Source organism: Gallus gallus, chromosome 13, assembly GCF_016699485.2.
Source record: "Gallus gallus isolate bGalGal1 chromosome 13, bGalGal1.mat.broiler.GRCg7b, whole genome shotgun sequence".
Taxonomy (NCBI): domain Eukaryota; kingdom Metazoa; phylum Chordata; class Aves; order Galliformes; family Phasianidae; genus Gallus; species Gallus gallus.
Window position 1 is genome coordinate 368748 of NC_052544.1, and position 18111 is coordinate 386858.

The following is an 18111-nucleotide window of genomic DNA, read 5'->3' on the forward strand; positions in this document are numbered from 1 at the left end:
TGGAGAAGAAAAAAAAAGTCATAGTGCTCCCGCTCTCCACGCGCCAGTGGGTCGTGCTGCGGGACTGTGCTGCGGGCACCCTGCACTTGCCGGCAATAGGGACAGGGACACCTCAAACCAGAAGCCACATGTGCACCACAAAGCCAGGTCTCTTTTCTTTGCTCCTCTCAAACTATGCACTGCTTTCCATGCCCCCCCTCCTCCACAAGACTGCCGCTCACCCCGCAGCCCTATAGTGTCTGTCTTGCTGACACCACCTGGCAATGACTTCACATAATATGGTATCTCACCGCGAAGGCTGCTTGTGCCTCAGCCCCTAGGCTATGATGGGTTGTCTGCACCGTGAGATACCATAAAATACACAAGGCTGAGTAAATATTTGAAATGAAGCATTTTCTTGTAAGTGGCATAAACCCATTCATTTTATTTACATGCTTATTTATTTCCAAAAATAGAGAGTTGGTCCACATAGGACAAGAGAAATCAAGAAGCCATACAGTAGAAGAGTTAAAAGTCCAACATTTAACCAAAGTACAATGAAATTCCAGAATTCTGTGGCTGATTTGAACCACAGAAACATACACGAGCCACACAGACATTTGTACATATAGCATTATATTACCAATAATATTTGCAAACATGAGGTCAAGATGGCTAAGAACCCAGCAAAACCAAACCATGGGCAATGGCTGAAAAGAAGTAGGTGTGAGCAGCCAGTACACTGCTCTCCAGGGACTTGGTGTCACTCTCACTGTGCTTTCTTGACCTAAAAAAGTCCCAATTTCCCTTTCCTGGGACACAAAGGCAAGGAGCTGGGTCACGCTGGGTGACCTGCAGGCACAGGGCTGGTGCATGGCACCGTGGCACCCCAGGCTGCCTGTGCCCAGCACAGAGCCCGCCAGCAGCCGCCCAGCACCTGCACCCAAAGCTGTGCGCCTTCTGCCCGAATGGGACACAGCTGTGGGACAGGGCCATCATCCCACCCCGCTGTGGCCCAGCCTGCCCCACGACCCTGCCCTGCTGCAGCCTGAGAGCACCCGGAGCGGAGAGCCGTGGGTGTCTGGGGAGCACTGCCTTTACAGAAGGGTTTTCCCTCCCTCACTGGGGGCAGATGTTGGCTTTGGGAATGCACATTCTGTTGACCTTTCCTGGAAGACTACAAATAATCAAGCCTAAATGGATTTACGGGATGAGAAGGGGTAGTATCTCACAGACAGTGGAGTGGTTTTTACTCAAATGGTTTAACATTTTATATGACAAAAAAAGCTCAGATATTTGATTGACAGCAAAAGAAAAGAATGGAAAAGATGCATTATCTCTGTGTTACGGTCAAGCTTATCCAAGTATTTCCAAGGACCTCATCACAGTAATACCTCAGTGTCACCAAAGGATGGAAAAATTAGATTTAAGCCTGTATGTTTCAGTTCATAACTTTCAACTGAAAGCGGAGTGGGCTTCCAGCCTACAGATATGGGCTCTCCCACAGAGAATCACCGCAAGTAAAACAGGGAAGACTGATGTAGCACTGCTGGTACTTCTACAAACAAACCAACCTATCACTACACTGTGCAGAACCACATAAAAGGGTATAAATTCATTTCCATTTTTTTATCTTTGACATTCAGAATATTAAGCCTAGTCCAATGTGAATGCTAGTAGAGAGCTAATTTACAGAATACCAATGATAATTGTATGTACCTAAAAGGATTTAAAGGTAAGTATACTCAGTACATTTAGAAAAAAATACCGTTATCAAAATGCCAGACCTTTGACAAAAGTTAGAACAGAAGCAGCCGTGCAGTTTTCTAAGTGGAAGGACAGCCTTTAGTACAAGTCACTACTATAATCTGAGCCAAGAACAGACAGCTTTTCTGCTGATCTGTCTTCTGAAACGTTTCTAACCTCAGATGTGAAACGTTTTTAAAAAAGGTGGGCCTGATCCCATGCAGTTGGGTACACACAGCACTCCCCAGTGAAACTCAAAGCCCAAATTCCTAAAGAGAGAGCACAAGAGATTTTGCATTTTCTTACATCAAATAGCTACCATGCAAGCATACCACGACGTTTTTATACTGTGTACTTCAAAGTCAGCTGATACAGTTTCACTAGAGTTGAGTAACATAATGAAATTGGTATTTCTCGGGGAGGGGGACAAAGGTTGTGTCAGTGACAACTGCCAGCTTACCAAGGGAAAACAGCAGAGGAACAACTTGGGAACATAATGAATGGTATTACATACGAGTTCAAACACAGCAGCCTCTAAGACATTAGCACTTAAATCTGTAATACACAGTTAATTTCTATGGCACCATTTAGTTCATTTAGTTCTTCTACCCAGATCTATGGTTCATTTAGTTTTTCTACCCAAAATCAGATGCTGAGGGGAAGACACTCTTTCTCTTGAATGAGCAAGCCCTTTAAAGCCTAGCAACATTGCCGGAGCATCACTAACATTTTTTCTCTCAATCTATTGCCTCTCCTAGCAGAGGCCATTCCCTCCCGCTGCAGACTGCCCGTACCCAGCTTTGTTGTGCTTCTCTGAGCCAGGGAACTCGTTGGGATGTTCAGACATTTAAGAAGCCTTAAACTGAACTAGAGCAGCAAAGGGTTGCTCATGCTTACAGCAGCTCACCTCCTAGATCCCTTGGGAAGGAGGCAGAGCAGATCTGCATGCATATGCACACGTATGTGTGTGGGCAGCCTCAAGCATGGAGCTAGGTGAGACCTGGAAAGAACTGGATAGCCCTTTCTTCCCGTAGCTTCCCTTTCTGCCCACTACCAAAACCAACAACTTTTAAGTTTTTTGCTTGGTTTGGTTTGGTTAAACAAACAAACAAACAAACAAACAAAAAGCTGAATACATCCGGACTCGTTGGTTGCTGAGGCATACTATGGGATGTGGCAGCCTGAGCTCAGGGTCAGGATTTGAACTGGGGCTGCCACATCACAGGAGGAATCTAGATGTCGTACTGCCAAGTATTATGCGCTTGTGTCTCCTCTTTGGCCAACCAGACTTTGACCTAGATGTGCTCACCAGATAAGTCCAGAGAAAATCAACCCTTTTCCACCCTGTAACTCTGGTTCTGACAAATCAGTGTTTCCAAGAGGAAACTCACTTGCTCAAAGTCTGCAGATTTACTCAAGAAGCACCCCTGCCTCCAAAGCCAGGAAACCTTCCACCTCCAGCTCAGACTAAGCTTCTTTCTACCCTGAGCTGCTCTGGTGATCAACATCAGCGGTAGCAAAAGAAGGCATCCATGATATTTATCTATATTTATCCAAATAAAAATCCCCCAATTCTTTGCATCATGACATTTGCCAGCAGGTTAAAAGGTTTGGACGGATTACCTGGAAAACAAGATCTTTCCTAGCAGAAAGTATGTTGCTTTCAACCTAGCACATACTGACACACAATACTACTTTAGCTACCCCTTCTCAAACAAGGAATTACTGGTCTACAATTCCCACTGCCCTGTTTAATAGTTTTATTATTAATAATAACAATATATATTTTTATTATTATTAATATAATTAGCTACCCCTTCTCAAACAAGGAATTACTGGTCTACAATTCCCACTGCCCTGTTTAATAATTTTATTATTAATAATAACAATATATATTTTTATTATTAATAATAATAATAATACACCATTAGGATGTTATATAATCATGGGGGATACCAAGCTATTTTTTTAGGAGACCCTATAATTACTAGAAGTTTAGTGTTTCTGCCCCCAGCTCTTTAAAGACTCCTGTATGTGTGCATATTGCTCCTCCACTTAGATTTGCTAGTTTGCTGTGTCGTATTTGCCTCAAATGCACAAGCTGCAGAGAGACATTCTTTATCCTTGCCATCTAAAAGGACCAGGTGCCACTTGAACGTGCCCCGTGCTCCAAAAGTAATGCCTCCTGTTTCGTTTTGTCAGCCCACATGTCAGTGGCAGATGTTGGTGGGATGAAAGTAGAGGCTGGACCTTCCACCAATATCCTGTTACATTTTGTTGCTGTGTGACAGAATGGCATCTGACATGGAAGTGCATATGGAGCAAAGGTGTGGAATTGAATTCCTCCAAGAGATAAAAATGGCACCTGTTGACATTCAACACTTGATTGCTTCTGGAGACTGAACAGTGGATGTGAGCGCACTGAGGCAGTGGATGGTGCATTTCTACAGTGGTGACACTGACAGCGGTCACCTCTGCTGGTGCAGGTTTTTATGAGCATGGCATGCAGGCTCTTGTTCATCACTGGCAAAAGTGCACAGCTAATAGTGCTGAAAAACAGCATTTTGTAGCTGAGAATTTGCTCTATTAGATAGTGTTATTGTGCTCCTTACATCTGTTGCAACTTCTACGGAAATAAATAGGAAGTATTATTTTTGGAGCATTCTATGTAATACAAATTAGTGCAGAAAATATAACTGCGTCTTCAATCCTACATGTTTAGAGCCTTCTCGTTTATATGCTTAAAATACCATTTGTTCCCTAGGGTCTCCAGCTCTCCAAAACACCCCTGCTAAACTGCTTAATTTCCACAAATTGAATCTGTGACCTGCTGTACAGCATGGCTCTTCTGGCACACTTTGGGAGAGCAGGACCTCTGTCTTGTCAAAGAGCCTTGCTGGTCTCCAGAAGTCCCTCCTTTTATAAATATTTTACTGGTCTGTCTTACACTTCAGCTCTGAAGCTCCTTCATGACAGAGCTCTGCCTTACCTGGGTGTCTGGAACCTTTCAAGGTGTCTGTGGCACTACCTTGACCAGGCTCACAATTTTGCTTTTCTGATGTTCTCCTCTGCAATGTTTTATAATGCAAGACTCATTTTTAGTAAAGTGTCTTCCACCCCTGAGGATGCTGAACCTGTAATTGTACTGTGGTCACTGCTATTTAATGACTCAGCTGTAATTATATCTTGAACCAGTTCTTACGTTTTAGTCCTAAATCAAGGCTAGCTCTACAACAGGCTGTTAAAATAAATGATTCTTTAAGTAAATCAAGATGTTTGTTCACCAAAATGTTAGCCAGCTCCTTTCAAAACCATCTGGCCAGATAGCACGGATATAATTGAATTTACCTTTTCTAACAGGTTTATGAAGACGCATGAGCTTGGTTTTCCCTCACATCCCATGAAACCCATAACCTTTTCCTTGTCTGGAATAGAAGATGTCCCAGTACCTCAGTTTCATTACAATGTGGGATTTATCTCCGATACAGGTTTGTCTGTGTGGGCACCACTATTCCAATTTCCTCTTGGATTTTATGGCAACTTTTAAATCGAGTGCTCCTTCACACCTTATGACCCATGTATCCTGTATAGTTTCATGGCAGCCATCGCATCTTATCATCGCATCATATTTTCATCATCTTCTCCCCCACTGTGCTTCAGTCAGGCTAGCTATGTCAAGGTCTTTTCAAACCACTGAGCAGTCTACTTCGACTATTTTTATGTCATGTTTCCACACTGGCACACAGACTTCTTTCTTGTTTTGACCACACGCCTATTTCTCATTCAAATCTCCAGTTCAACATCTGGTTGCTCTTCCAGCACCCACAGCTTTGCTCCCAGCCCCTCCATACCCCACGTGCACTGAAAATTACCCCATGCCCTCCAGCAAAAATGGCCATATATTCCAGGTGCACCTCAGCTCAGCCTTGGACAGCCTCAGCCTTCCCCCAGTGCTACTTCTATCACCCCTCCCAAAATCTCATCCACTTTCTGTGCCACCACTCCAGTTCCTCTTCAGTTGAAGTGGAGACCAGCGTCCACTGCAAAGCAATGACAGATCACCTATTGACCCTTTGTATAATTTTCTCAGCATACATTAAGACTTTTGGAAAGCGGCAGCACAATATCCTGTATACTGTCTTCTTTCCAGGCAACAAAATGTAGCTTCTCAAGTATCTCAGCTTTTCATACACCAAGATGACAGCCCCAGGACTGCCCTAAGCACTCTGATATCTTCCAAGATCCATTTTTCCATATATCAGACGGACCTCATCATCATCAGGAGCAGAGCCCATGCTTCCCTCCATCAGTCCTCTGCATTTGTCCCTCCCAGAGCCCCTTTCCCACCCTTCTGGCAGCCCCTTTCAGCTCACAGAGAACCACACAGACATGGTTTACCTGAAATTATAACCTGCCCCCTTAGTCCCAACCAGTTCCAAGTCAAATTTCCTCAAACAGAAGTCAGTGCAGAGGTGAGGACAGACCACAAGCACCTGCAGATGATTTAATTCCCTATTTTCTCCACCAGCTCAGCACTCCACCCTCAAAACGCTTTCTGGAGCTCACAGCATCATCACTCACAAAGTGCATCCTTTCTGCACTTCTTTTTGCTGTAACTAGTGCAATTAAACTGATATTCTTCCATTTCCATAATTAAACTAAGATTTTGACTTTGTGATCACATAAAGTCAACATTTAAAAACAGTCTGACTGCTGATTCCTTATTTTTAATTACTTTTAACCACCAATTAGAGACCTTCATTGGACAAAATAAGTTACACGTGGCCTCTCAGCAACCTGCATGACACACTTAGCAGGACTTCTATGGACAGATGAAGCTTGAAAGATGCCTTTTTTTTTTTTTTTTTTTTTTTTAATAAGACTTAAAGAGCCCCTGAACACAGCATTGTCAAAAGACGTATCTACAAACCAAATTATTTGCATTCATGATAGTAGAGATGACAATTGCATTAATTTGCAGTGATTAGTTCAGAATTATTTATGCTAGAAAAATAATTCTAAATATCTAGCCCCTGTTGTGTCCAGAGATCTGCTTGGCTGGTCTGGCTGCACTCCAGCAGTGCCTGGCAAGGGTAACCATCCCTTATTATTCAAATAAAATAAACATAAATGTGCTTATAACCCTGTACCTGACAAGACTCTGGCTTCTTTTCTTCACTCCTGGTGCCATTCACACAACATTTTTCTCAAGTTGACTTGCCCACACAGCTCCTGATAAGCCAATGCTATGTTGCCAGCTCTCCTCATCATCATTTGAGTGGGAGGTTTAAATACCAGATTTCACAAAATCCTTCATCAATGCTTCCTAGCCCCATGATTTCTTGAAGCACTGACAGATCAGTAAGTCTTCACAGTCTGCCCAGAAATGTGAAAGCTGAGCCTGATGCTGCTGATGGGATGAGGTGCACAGCCCGGGGTATGGCGTGAGTCTCAAGGTGACACAGGCTGATGAGGTCACATACGCTCCTAACGTGGCCTGGCTGAGCTCCTCTGCCTATACAGATACTAGAACAAAAGGCAAGCCTGGGAAAAGTGCATTCCAAACCTCAGAAGACTACAGCACTAGAGCCAACAGCGTCCATTGCACTCACCAACTGTGGTGCAACCACAGAGAAATAGAAGATACTCCCTTGTGAAACACTACAGCCAGTCCCACCTGGAGGTGTGGAGCATGCCAAGCAGTGAGGGTACCCTTCAGATGGCAGCGATGCCCCACGGTGTTCCACCCAGACAGGTGCTGCCCAAGGCGCACACAGCAGCAGGCCTTTCTACCCAAGCAAAGGTAGAAGGAGAAAACTCTGTCCCCAGCCCGTGACCAGAGTAATGCACTGGCTGAAGGGTGCTGCAGATCTCACAAGCACCTGGTGATTTGAGCTTGATTCCATATCAAGACATTCACCAGCAACAGAAAGAAAGAAACATAGAAAAAAATTGCCACTGCTCATTTTCTCCACTTCCCGCTCCCAGTAGTACAATTACACAGGGCACACATTTAGGACGGCAGCAATTCGGCCCTGGCACTGCCACCCAGAGAGCTGTGATGCCCCCCAGGCCATGCATGGGCCCTGAGCTGCCTGACCTGGAGGGGCAGCCGGCCCACTGCAGCGACGGGGCTAGAGGGCTGTAAGGGCCGTTCCAACCCAACTGTTCTGTGGTTCCACAGATGCATAGCAGGCTCCTCCAACCTCCAAGGGAAGCCTGCAGCATTGTCCCAGCACTGGGTGGTGCATCAGCACTGCTGGTGACACACAGGATCTGCACACACAGCACGTCTGTGCATGCCAGCCCTGCACCCTGGGCACCAAGCTCATCACCTTGAGCCACGGCTGCACCCTGCATGACAGCATGAGACGCCTTTGAAGGCACGTACCAGCAGAACAGTGTCACTTGATAGTCAAACCCACTGAGATGGTGTCAATAAAGACATGAGCTCTGACTCCTTGACAGTCACCAGTGGGGACTGAGAAAACAGTCTCTTCACTGTGTCCAGCAGGAAACCCAAACTCATTTGAGTTAACATGGTCATGCAGTCACCTTTACAAATAGCTCTCCATAGAAGTGAACATGCTGACCAGTGTGGCGTTTCAACATATAGAGGTCCAAACCTCTTAAAGAAGCACTCACTTGGGCATCCCTGTGGCAGTTCAGCTCCCAGCAGCCCCTCGCTCCCAGACTGCACCACCAAGAGGGGCACATTGTCCTCTGCAGTAACCCCACACCTCTCACCTCTCCAGTATGCAGCAGAAAGAATGAAGCTTTTCTTCAATTCCTGCATATTTTGAGATAGTGTTTCAGACAAAAACCTCAGCCAGGAAGGCTCAGAACAAACCTCCAGTGCCAGTGCTGTAGTCAGCCCTCTTTTCACTTCAGTTTCCTACATGTCGTAAGCCTAAGAGAAGACAAAGATGCGTATTTGGCAAAGGTATGCTGTGCATACGACAGAGATTTGCTGCACAAGCATGCTCCTGAGCCGAGTGATGGAGCCAGGGGAGGCCCTATGGGTCCCCTGCAGTGCCCCACACAGCACCCCAAGCCCGGTCTGGGCACACTGCAGTCCCAGCCACTGGCGGTGGTGGGGGGCTGAGCTCAGGGCCAGTCTCCCCCAGGCACACATGTGCCCGCCGTGTCCACCTGAACAGGGCTGCTCAGACCGTGCAGCCATTCGCTCTGCCTCGTTATCATCAGCCAACGCTCAAAGCCAGTCCTCTATCTTTATTCTTCCTCGCTTATCTCCAGATGGCGTTTACTGTGAAAACACACTTCATTCCTTGAGGTAGGAATTCAGCTCTACCTCTTCTGCAGCATTTTGCCTCCCGAGCTTCCCACACATCTCCCGGTCCTACAGACGCGGCTGCGGGGAGTTCCGCCGCTCCAGCCCGAGCGGGGCTATGCCCCCGCTGTCCCCTCGCGCACGGCAGCCCCGGGGCCGGGGCGCTGGGAAAGAGGTTCCCGCAGCCTTCGGGCTCGGAGCCTGATCCCCGTCCCACCGCACGCTCTCCCAGAGCCCGCCGAGACGCTCCGCACCCTCGGGCGGCTCAGCCGAGCGTGCAGCCCCGGCACTGCGGCGGGTCGCGAGGATCTGTACGCAGCACCGGTTCCTCTCGCCCGGCCCCGCTCCCGTCTCCGCGCCTTCACCGGCGGCCGCAGCATCCTCCGTGCCGCGGACAAAGCCCGCACCTTTCCATTGCATTTCCCCAACAACAACTTTTACACCGTCTCCACTGCAGTAAAATATCCCGCGTGCTGTTAGTAGAGTAGCTCTCGGGACAGAAAACAACTGACATTGGCATCTAATTCTGCACGATATCCACACCACTCCAACTTGCAGCAGCTCCAAGCGACGCACGGCCCAGCGATGCTCGCAGCCCTGACGCTGTGCGAGCAGTGAGATGCGCTGCGCTGCCGCGCGGGCTCTCCGCCCCGGCCTCTGGGTACCGCTTAAACAGTTCCGGCAGGAGCACAAATCCTGCGAAAAGTAACAAAGAGGGGAAGGCGGGCGGAAAGCAGCTCGCAGAGCAGACTCGGGACAACCACCCGGCACAGACAGCGCGACAGCGGGGAGACGGCATCGCCCCGAACCCCGCGCGCACCCGCAGGGCTGTTCCGCTCCGGCACAGGGACTCCCGCAGCCTAAAGGGAGCAGCGCTCTTCGGGCGCTGTCAGCCCGGCACTCTCAGTCAATTCGACACAGGGGGGGGGCAACGCAAAAGGAAAAACGAACGCCACGTGCTTCGGGTCCAAAGATCGGGCTCCGGTTAAAGTAGGACTTTCAGAAATTTCACCGTTTGGAGAGTTCATTGGATTAACCTTAACTAGCTGAAAACTATATATACACGTCTCCTTGCCACGTTCACAGCCCACGCACAACAGTTTGCGGTGCCAGAGAGCTAGCTCACGTGAAAGGAACCAGAGGAAAGGAACCGTCGGCTCGAAAAAATGCTCCGGGCTGAAATTATCTTTCATTGTTACTAGTGGTACAGGAGATCGCGTCAGCTTCGGGACTCGGGGTAAAAATGGAAGCGGCTTGTTTACCTTTTCACTTGTGTCAAAACATTCTGACAGGACTTTGCGTGCAGCCAGCTTCTCCGTTCTGCCACCCAAAATTCTGATCCTTCCACCTATGTTTGCACGTCAGGGAACAAAACCGAGAGAGCAAAACCTTCGGTGAGAGAAGTGCATGTGCAAGAAGTGCAAAGCCTGGCGCAGGGCTCCCTGGACGGGAGACAAACGGCAGCAGAGCTGTGGCCCTCAGCTACACGTCAGTGGTGACAGCAGCAGGGAAACAGCAGAGGAGGATCGGAAGAAAAGAAGAGGAAAGTTTGGGTAAGCCCGACAGAAAAGCAAAGTAAATAAATAAAAAAGGTACAAAACAGGATTTAAAAATTGCAATTAAAAATAAATAAATCTTGACAGAGCCATCTTAGCGGGGAAACTCGCAGGCTTTTGGGGCAGGTGAGACCTCTCACCAAATGATCCAAGCCGGGAGGGAGCAAAAGAGTTCTGAAGGAGCAAAAAGAGCATGCAGACAGGTGGCAACTTGCTTCCGCCCTCTGATTTCCAGCTCACCTAAGAGAAACGGAGGCTGTTTTCGGCACGTCAGAATAGCAAAGCCAGGTTTGCTGGTTCTGGTGGCACTTCGAATTTCCCACAAGTGTTCCCCGCAAAGTAAACCCATTTTAGCATTCTTGTACGTTCACGTCAGGATTTCCACAGACCGAGGCCTCCACCGAGGCCACCCGACTCTGTCTGCGTCCTTCAGAGCAACGGGAGGTTAGGATTTTAAGCAAAGAAAGAAACAAACTGCGTCCGTACTCTGCAAGGTGCGGGATCCAAATGCAGTGGATCCTCTGAAGTCTTTGATCCAAAGCTCACAGTAATTCCACTTAAAAAGAAAAAAAGAAAAAAGAAAGGGGAAAAAAAAAGGTTTTATCCATTCAACTTGGAGAATAGAGGAAAGCGGCAAAACCTGGAGAAGATCAGGGCTGCAAAGATGTAATGTGCAGCACTTCTCCACCCTAACAGAGAGCGGAGTTTCGTTTTGACGTTTTAAATGCCGGGAAACCAAACTCCTCAAATACGATTTTAGCGTTTTGGGGGACTGAGTTAAATCGAGGTGGGAGAAGCGTGGAGTGAGGACATGCCCCACAATTGAGGTTTTCACAAACTGTAATGGAAAAAGCGTGGCTGCTTTCAGCAGAACCGCGTATCAACCGAATCTCCGCCGAGCGGCACGGAGCCGCACCGACACACCGCGCTGCCCTCCACCGCTCCTTCCCCCCCGTCTGCCCCTGGGGGACAGCGGCACTGCACCGCTACGTACACGGAATTAAAACAGTCAGTACGGCTGGTAGAGATCCACTGACTTTTTATTACAAATGTACTTGATCGCTTGGCTTCAGAAATTTAAAATCAATCCCTATTTTCTGGACGCCAATACAAAACAAAATCTATTTTTACAAATTAAACGCCTAAAGAATTGACAAAAGTATTGGAGTTTGATGGAAAAAAATTAAACAAAAAACAGTTACAAAAGTCTTAAATCCCCTTTTAAGAAGCGGTCCCCTCCCGGCCCCGCAGTCCCGTTACGCGACATTAACACCGCTGTCAGAACAGAGAGGTGCGTTCCGCCCGCGCACAGCGCGCAAATTGCGCCTTATCGGTCGGCACTCCGGTTAGAGCACCAACGCCATCCGACCCAACGGCACCGACCGCCTCCCCCGATCCCTCATTTACATTTAAGAGCTTGCATAGTTCGAAGGGACAAAGGTCACACTGCAGCTAATCATAAAAAAAAAAAAAAAAAAAAAAAAAAAAAAAAAAAAAAGTGGTTACAGTGCGATTCCGAAAGGCAACAAAGGAACTGCTCCCCAGAAGCAGCCCTCGAGGGGCTCCGAGCGGCTCCCCGCAACCGGCCCAGTCCCGCACTGCCACCAACGGCTCCGTTTGGCCCCGCCGTCCGGGCCGGCAAAGAGCGGAGAGCGGGGGAAGGGGGGCTGCGGAGCGGGGCCGGGCGGAGCGGGGCTGGACGTGCACCGAGCGTCGCCCGGCGCCTCCCGGCCGCGAGCCGAAGCGCAAAAGAAGAGGCAGGACCAAGAGCGGCTGGTGCTTTTTGTCTGGGTTTTTATTTAACTTCTCACAGACAGAGCAGTTCTGTTTTGTTTTGTTTTCTTTCTTTCTTTCTTTCACCAAAAAAAAAAAAAAAAAAAAAAAGATTTTGATTTCGGAGGACATTTCTCCGTTAGTGTAGAACCATTTACAGGGAGGTCGCATTTTAGCAGTCAATTACTTGACAGCTTCCCTTTAACTCAGAAACAAAGCAATGTCAGTATTGCAACGCATTTCAAGTTTTCTCGCACGCAGTCGTTACAAAGCAGTTCTATCGTGCTCTTGGACCTATCCTACAAGACATTTAAAAGCATGTCACCGAGGAAAATAAGGCATGCTGCTCAGGAATTGGGGACCTTGGCACATTTGAGCATACTGTCCTTTTGAGAAACAACACATATGGTCAAATATACCTCGCTTCTCCCGCACCGAACTGCGTTTTCTGCACTTTGTTTTAAATACTGAGACATCGGAGCCGTGGTAAAGCACCGAACACCTCCGGGAATGGAAGAAATAAAAAAAGAAGATAAAAAAGAACCAAAACAAAACCAGAAAAGCGAGAGCAACCCAAAGGAAGCCCAAATCCCACGAACCTTTACAGTCCTTTACTCTCTCATTATCATCATCCACCAAGTCCTAGGAGGAAGGGGAAAACTAAAACCAACGACCAACACACCAGAAAAGCCCCAAGGAGACACAGACGGACGGACGGACGGAGCGCTCCATCTCCGCTCCCGGACGGCTGTCCCCGCCGCACCCCGCACCGCCGGCACCGCAGCCGGGCCGAGGTTGGGGGTTGAAGGCCGGGGATGCGGGCAACGCCGTGCGGCCCAGCGGGGCCGTCGGGGGTTGGAGGCGGAGCGCCCCGTCCCGCAACAGAGCACCGTAACAGCGGGACGGAACGCAGTGGGAGAGCCCGAGCGGCACCACCTGACGATGCCGACACGCCATTGAGAACCGTTCTGAATGTCACATTATGAGCTCGGAAAGCTTATTTTACTGCTCGGAAATAGGAAAGTGCACATGAAAGCCATTTTCAACATTTCCAGTGACTGTTAAAGAAACAGAAACGCCCGACGCCTCATCGATAACTGCGAACACCGACGGGGAGGGCACGGCACGACGGGAACAGCTCTGACACTCGCAGTACAGCTCCAAAACAGAGGGGGATGGGGGGGAAGGGGGAAAGGAATTATAATTTTCAATGGAAATAGCAGACAGCAGAAAACAAACTCCTCTCACCGAGCTCTGCTCTCCCCCTGCGCCCCCCCACGCGGGGCACGGCCCAACGCTGCCCGCCGAGCTCCGGCCAACGACTACAGTTGTACTGTACTGCTTAAGGCATCTTTTGTTTATAACATCTTTTCTTCACTCGTCACGATGATAGTCATGCAGCAGTTTAATGATAAAAATATATTAATATTTTAATATACAGCAGCAAGAAGTTAGTCAATTAAAAGCACACCAACTTTAAAAAAAGAAAAAAAAAAAAGGAAAACAGAAAACAAAACTCCACCTGTAAAATTCTATTATTACAAATCATCTCAGTTCAGAGCTCGGCCCGGGTGTGGGGCTGGCAGGGCACGGCGGCACAGCACGGCACGGCACAGCCCGCAGCACAGCACCGCACAGCACCGCACAGCACCGCACAGCACCGCCCGCCCGGCCCCGCGCCATGCAGCGCCTGAGGGCTCAAAGTACACAGAATAAAGAAAAAAAACCAACAGATTATGAACAAGACATGAACATCTCATATAAACAACAATGACAGTACGCCTACGTAGCTGTAAACCAAACAGGTGCAGAAAAATATTACGGGAGGAAATCCTTTACTTTCTCTCTCTCTCTCTCTCTCTCTCTTTTTTTTTTCCTTTTTTTTTTTTTTAATTTTTACTATTTGAATAACTTTGGTTCCAACGTAAAAATCACAAGTTAGCAAATTTCATTTAAATGCCTTTTTTAATAATTTTTCTTCATGTTCACAGAAGTTTCACTGACCATTTTTATATGTCGAAGGTCCAGATGCAATGCATATCGTATAAAAGAGAGCACTTATTGTTTACCTTGCATGAATTAAACCTACGTACCTTGTAACTCTACAAACTTCTGCATAACATTTAGACAAAGCTCAGACACACAGCATGCCTAGCCCTCATATATATATACACATCTCTAATCACAGGTATATAGGGTGTCAAATATACTATAGTAACCTCCATGTAAGGTTCGAAATTTGGTAACAAAATGAGAAGAAAAAACTAAAAATATTATTTTACGTGTTCTAAAATATCTCTTTTTTTGTGCTAAAGTCAAATGTTAGCTCAACATGAAAAGGACTTTTTATATAATTCAGCAATATTATAATCTTGACCATTTTTGCAAACACTTTTAATAATAATAGCTTAAACGTGTACAAAAGTTCTCGGTTAATTAGGGAAATAAACACTCAGTTCTTTATATTTTTAATCAAGTAGGAAACACAGTTCATATATAATGTTATTACTTTTTTTTGACTTTTTTTGTTTTGTTTGTTTGTTTGTTTGTTTTAGCAGCTGCTTACTGTTTGATACGGTGGGAAAAGTGGAGGGACATCCAGCGATGGGTGGCGGGTCGGAGGCGTTGCTGTCGCTCGGTGGAGGCTGCCGGGCGGGGGGTGCTCCGGGGGTGCCGCCCGGGGACGGCCGCGGGCCGCCGCCCGCCGCCCGCGCGGCCGAGAGCAGTCCGAGTCCGCGGCCCCGGCGCCGGGCGGGGCGGCCGGCGGGCGGTCAGTCCTCCTCGGGCTCGTCGGCCTGCAGCAGGGCGCCGGGCGGTCCGGCGGCGGCGGCGGCGGCGGCGGCTGCGGCGGCGGCGGCTGCGCTGCCCTCGGCCTCGGGCGGCGGCTCGGGCCCGGCCCCGGAGCCCGCGGGGGCGGCGGCGGCGGCGCGCTTGTCCCGCTGCTTCTCCTGGATCTTCTTCATCTCGTCCGAGTACTTGCAGAAGGTGTGGCCGAACTTGGCCCAGACCTTGTAGGGGACGGTGATGGAGTTGCGGTAGGTGGGCTTCACCTCGCTCACCCGCATGAAGACGCCGTACTTGTTGGAGCCCACGTCGAAGAAGAAGCGCTTGTTGTCCACAGTCAAGGAGGTGCCCTCGGGCAGCTCGGCCGGCTCCTCCTCCACGCCGTAGTCGTCGATGAGCTTGGCCAGCGCGTCGCGGAACTCGATCAGGCCCTGCGCCGGCAGCGCGATGGTCTGGCCCTGCGCGGCGCCCAGCCCCGGGCCGCGGTTGACGGTCTGGCGGACGCGCAGGAAGCGCCCGCGCTGGTTCTCCTTCAGATCCATGTAGTACTTGCGGTTCTCCCGCACCAGGAACTCGCTCTTGAGCGCCCGGCGCGGCTCGTCGGCCGCCTGCGCCAGCTCGGGGGGCTGGCTGGGCCCCAGTTGCGCGTAGTGCTCGATGAAGTCGCCCAGGTAGTCGCGGAACTCCACCGCCACCGACATGGAGAGCGTCAGGCGGCTCTTGTTGCCGCCGGCGCCCACCTCGGCGATCTTCAGGAAGCGGCCCTTGGCGTTCTGCTTCACGTCCAGGTAGAAGCGCTTGTTCTGGATGTCCACCCGCTTGGAGGCCAGCTCCTGCGTCTCGTGCTGCAGCCCGCCGCCCGGCCCGCCGCCGCCGCCGCCCGAGCCCGGCCCCCCGGCGCCCGCCGCGCCCCCGCCGCCGCCGCCGCCGCCGCCGCCGCCCTGCTCGCTGCCGCTGTCTCTGTCCGCCATGATGCCGCCGCTCCGCCCGCCGCCGCCGCCGCCGCCCGGCCGCGCCGCCTCGGCCGCCGCTCCGCCGCCGCTCGCCCGGCGCCCCCGCGCCGCCGCCCGCGCCGCCGCCTCGGCCGCCCCGGCCGCCGCCCGCGCCGCCGCCGCTCCGCCCGCCGCCGCCGCCGCTGCTGCAACAGCCCCCGCGGCCACCAGCCGGCCGCTCTCGCGAGATCTGCGGGAGCGAGGAGAGGGCGCGGGAGGCGGCAGAGAGCGGCCCCGCCGTGCGGGCAGCAGCGCCGCGCCGACGGGCGGCCGCACCGCGCGCCGAGCCGGGCCGGGCCGGGCCGGGCGGGGCGGGGGCGGGCCGGGCGGGGCAGGGCCGGGCGGCGCCGCGCCGTACCGCGCCGCGCTATACCGCGCCGCGCGGAGTTACGCTGTATCGCGCCGTGCCGTGCTATACCGTACCGCGCCGCCCTCCGGGCGGACCTCTTACCCGCTTACGACCCCGGAGCCCTCCCGCCGGCCTCGGTGGCTCCCCCGGATCCCAGCTGGCAGCCCGCTGCCGGCCCGTCGCGGGAAGGCTGGAGCGGGACGGGCGGCTCCGGCACCCTCCGGCACGGCCCCCGCCCGCCCGGCTCAGCTTCTCGGGGCCGCCGCTCCCGCGATCTGCGTGGAGCGACACAGCGAGCGACCGCCAAAGGAGACGCGCGACGGCAGCGGCCCCCGGTCCCAACGGGCAGCGGAGCGGGCGGGCACGGCCGTGGTTCCGCGCACGTCCGCAGCCGGGCCCCACTCCCGGCCCGGGCGCTGCCGTCTGTTTCTCAGGAAGAATCCCTTTTTCGACGTTTCGGGAGGCTGCGAGGAGTCTTTTTTCGGAAACGATCGAATGGACGAGCCCAGGTGGAGGGAACCGGACGGCCGCCACTCGCCGGCGCCGAGACACGGAGAGCGTCCCTCGGTCACCCCGAGCGGAGCGGGACAGCCGTTCGAGCTTCCGGCCCACGGAGCGGGGCCCCTTGGGCGAGCGGACCCCCGCTGCGCGCGGTGCGCTTCGCGTCTTCCCATGGAAATTCGTTGTCTCGCCACGAGCGCTCCCGAGGCTCCTTCCCCCGGCGGCGGCGCTGCCGGTACCCGGCAGGACCGAACCGCTGCGGTTCGCGGGGCCTCACTTTGTCCCGGGGACGGTGGGGGCTGAACCCCGAGCGGGACGGGGCCGGCGCTCCGGAACCGGGGGAAACCGGGAGGCTCGGGGCCGGCCTCCGGCGGGCGGGGAAATGCAAAAAACAAAATCTCGGCTCTGGACCCGCGCCGGACGGCCAGGCCGCGCCGGACCGGTACCTCGGTACCGTGGCTCCCCTCCCCCGCCCCGTCGGGTCCGTGGTCATCGGAGAGCGGGGCGGTTTGCGACTAAGCGGGTGCCGGGGCTCCGCTCGCGTTCTGCTGCTCAGCAGTGGCTCCTGGCAGAGCCCGCGCTGACGGGGCGGCTCCCGACGGCGGAGGCACGGAGCTCTCCGCGCCGGGACAGGGCTCGATGCCGTTCCACCGTCGGGCCCGGGGCTGCCGGTAAGGCCAGGAAGCTCCGCCGGGCTGCGCGAGGAAATCCCGGGGTCAGGGGGCCTCGGCAGCGAGCCGGCAGCCGACCGGAGGCAGCGAGGGCCGTCGGCGCGGGGCAATGCACAGCGCCGGGCACCGGGAACGAGACTGAGTGGCCGGGAGGAGACCTGAGCTTCCCGAGGACTTCCCGGGTCCGGAGCCCGTAGATGGGCCGAGCGGTACAGAGGGATGTATATTGACATATATTTATTAAAGACTGATAAATAAATTCATACTGCATTCCTGGTACCGGAGCCAACAAGGAAGCACCGCACCACCACAGAGCCGCGAGGGGCCGCCACGCCGCCGGGGAGTGTGATCGGGCCGCGGACTGTTGCGTGCTCGTCCCGGCGGCACGGGAACCGCGAATTCACCCCCTGCCCGGCCCCGCACGGCCGCTCGGCTCCGCTGCGGAACAGCGCAGGTAGGAGGAGGCCGG

The 18111-nt window shown here is 52.1% G+C and overlaps 1 protein-coding gene across 13 annotated transcripts in view; it reads right to left on the reverse strand.

Moving 5' to 3' along the window:
- Positions 1-16181, reverse strand: part of PURA (purine rich element binding protein A) — a 51716-nt gene extending 35535 nt beyond the window's left edge. For 7 of the 13 annotated variants that reach the window (XM_025154959.2, XM_040647037.2, XM_025154963.2 and 4 more), the window contains exon 1: positions 14912-16181. In XM_025154959.2, coding sequence (XP_025010727.1) covers positions 15117-16100 — 984 coding nt within the window. In that variant the 5' untranslated portion in view covers positions 16101-16181 and the 3' untranslated portion in view covers positions 14912-15116. Of the gene's footprint in view, positions 1-9528; positions 9934-10278; positions 14022-14911 lie in introns of those variants that run through there. The other 6 variants (XR_006931449.1, XR_006931447.1, XR_006931448.1 and 3 more) reach the window with 5 other exon arrangements.
- Between the last annotated feature and the right edge of the window lie 1930 nt (positions 16182-18111).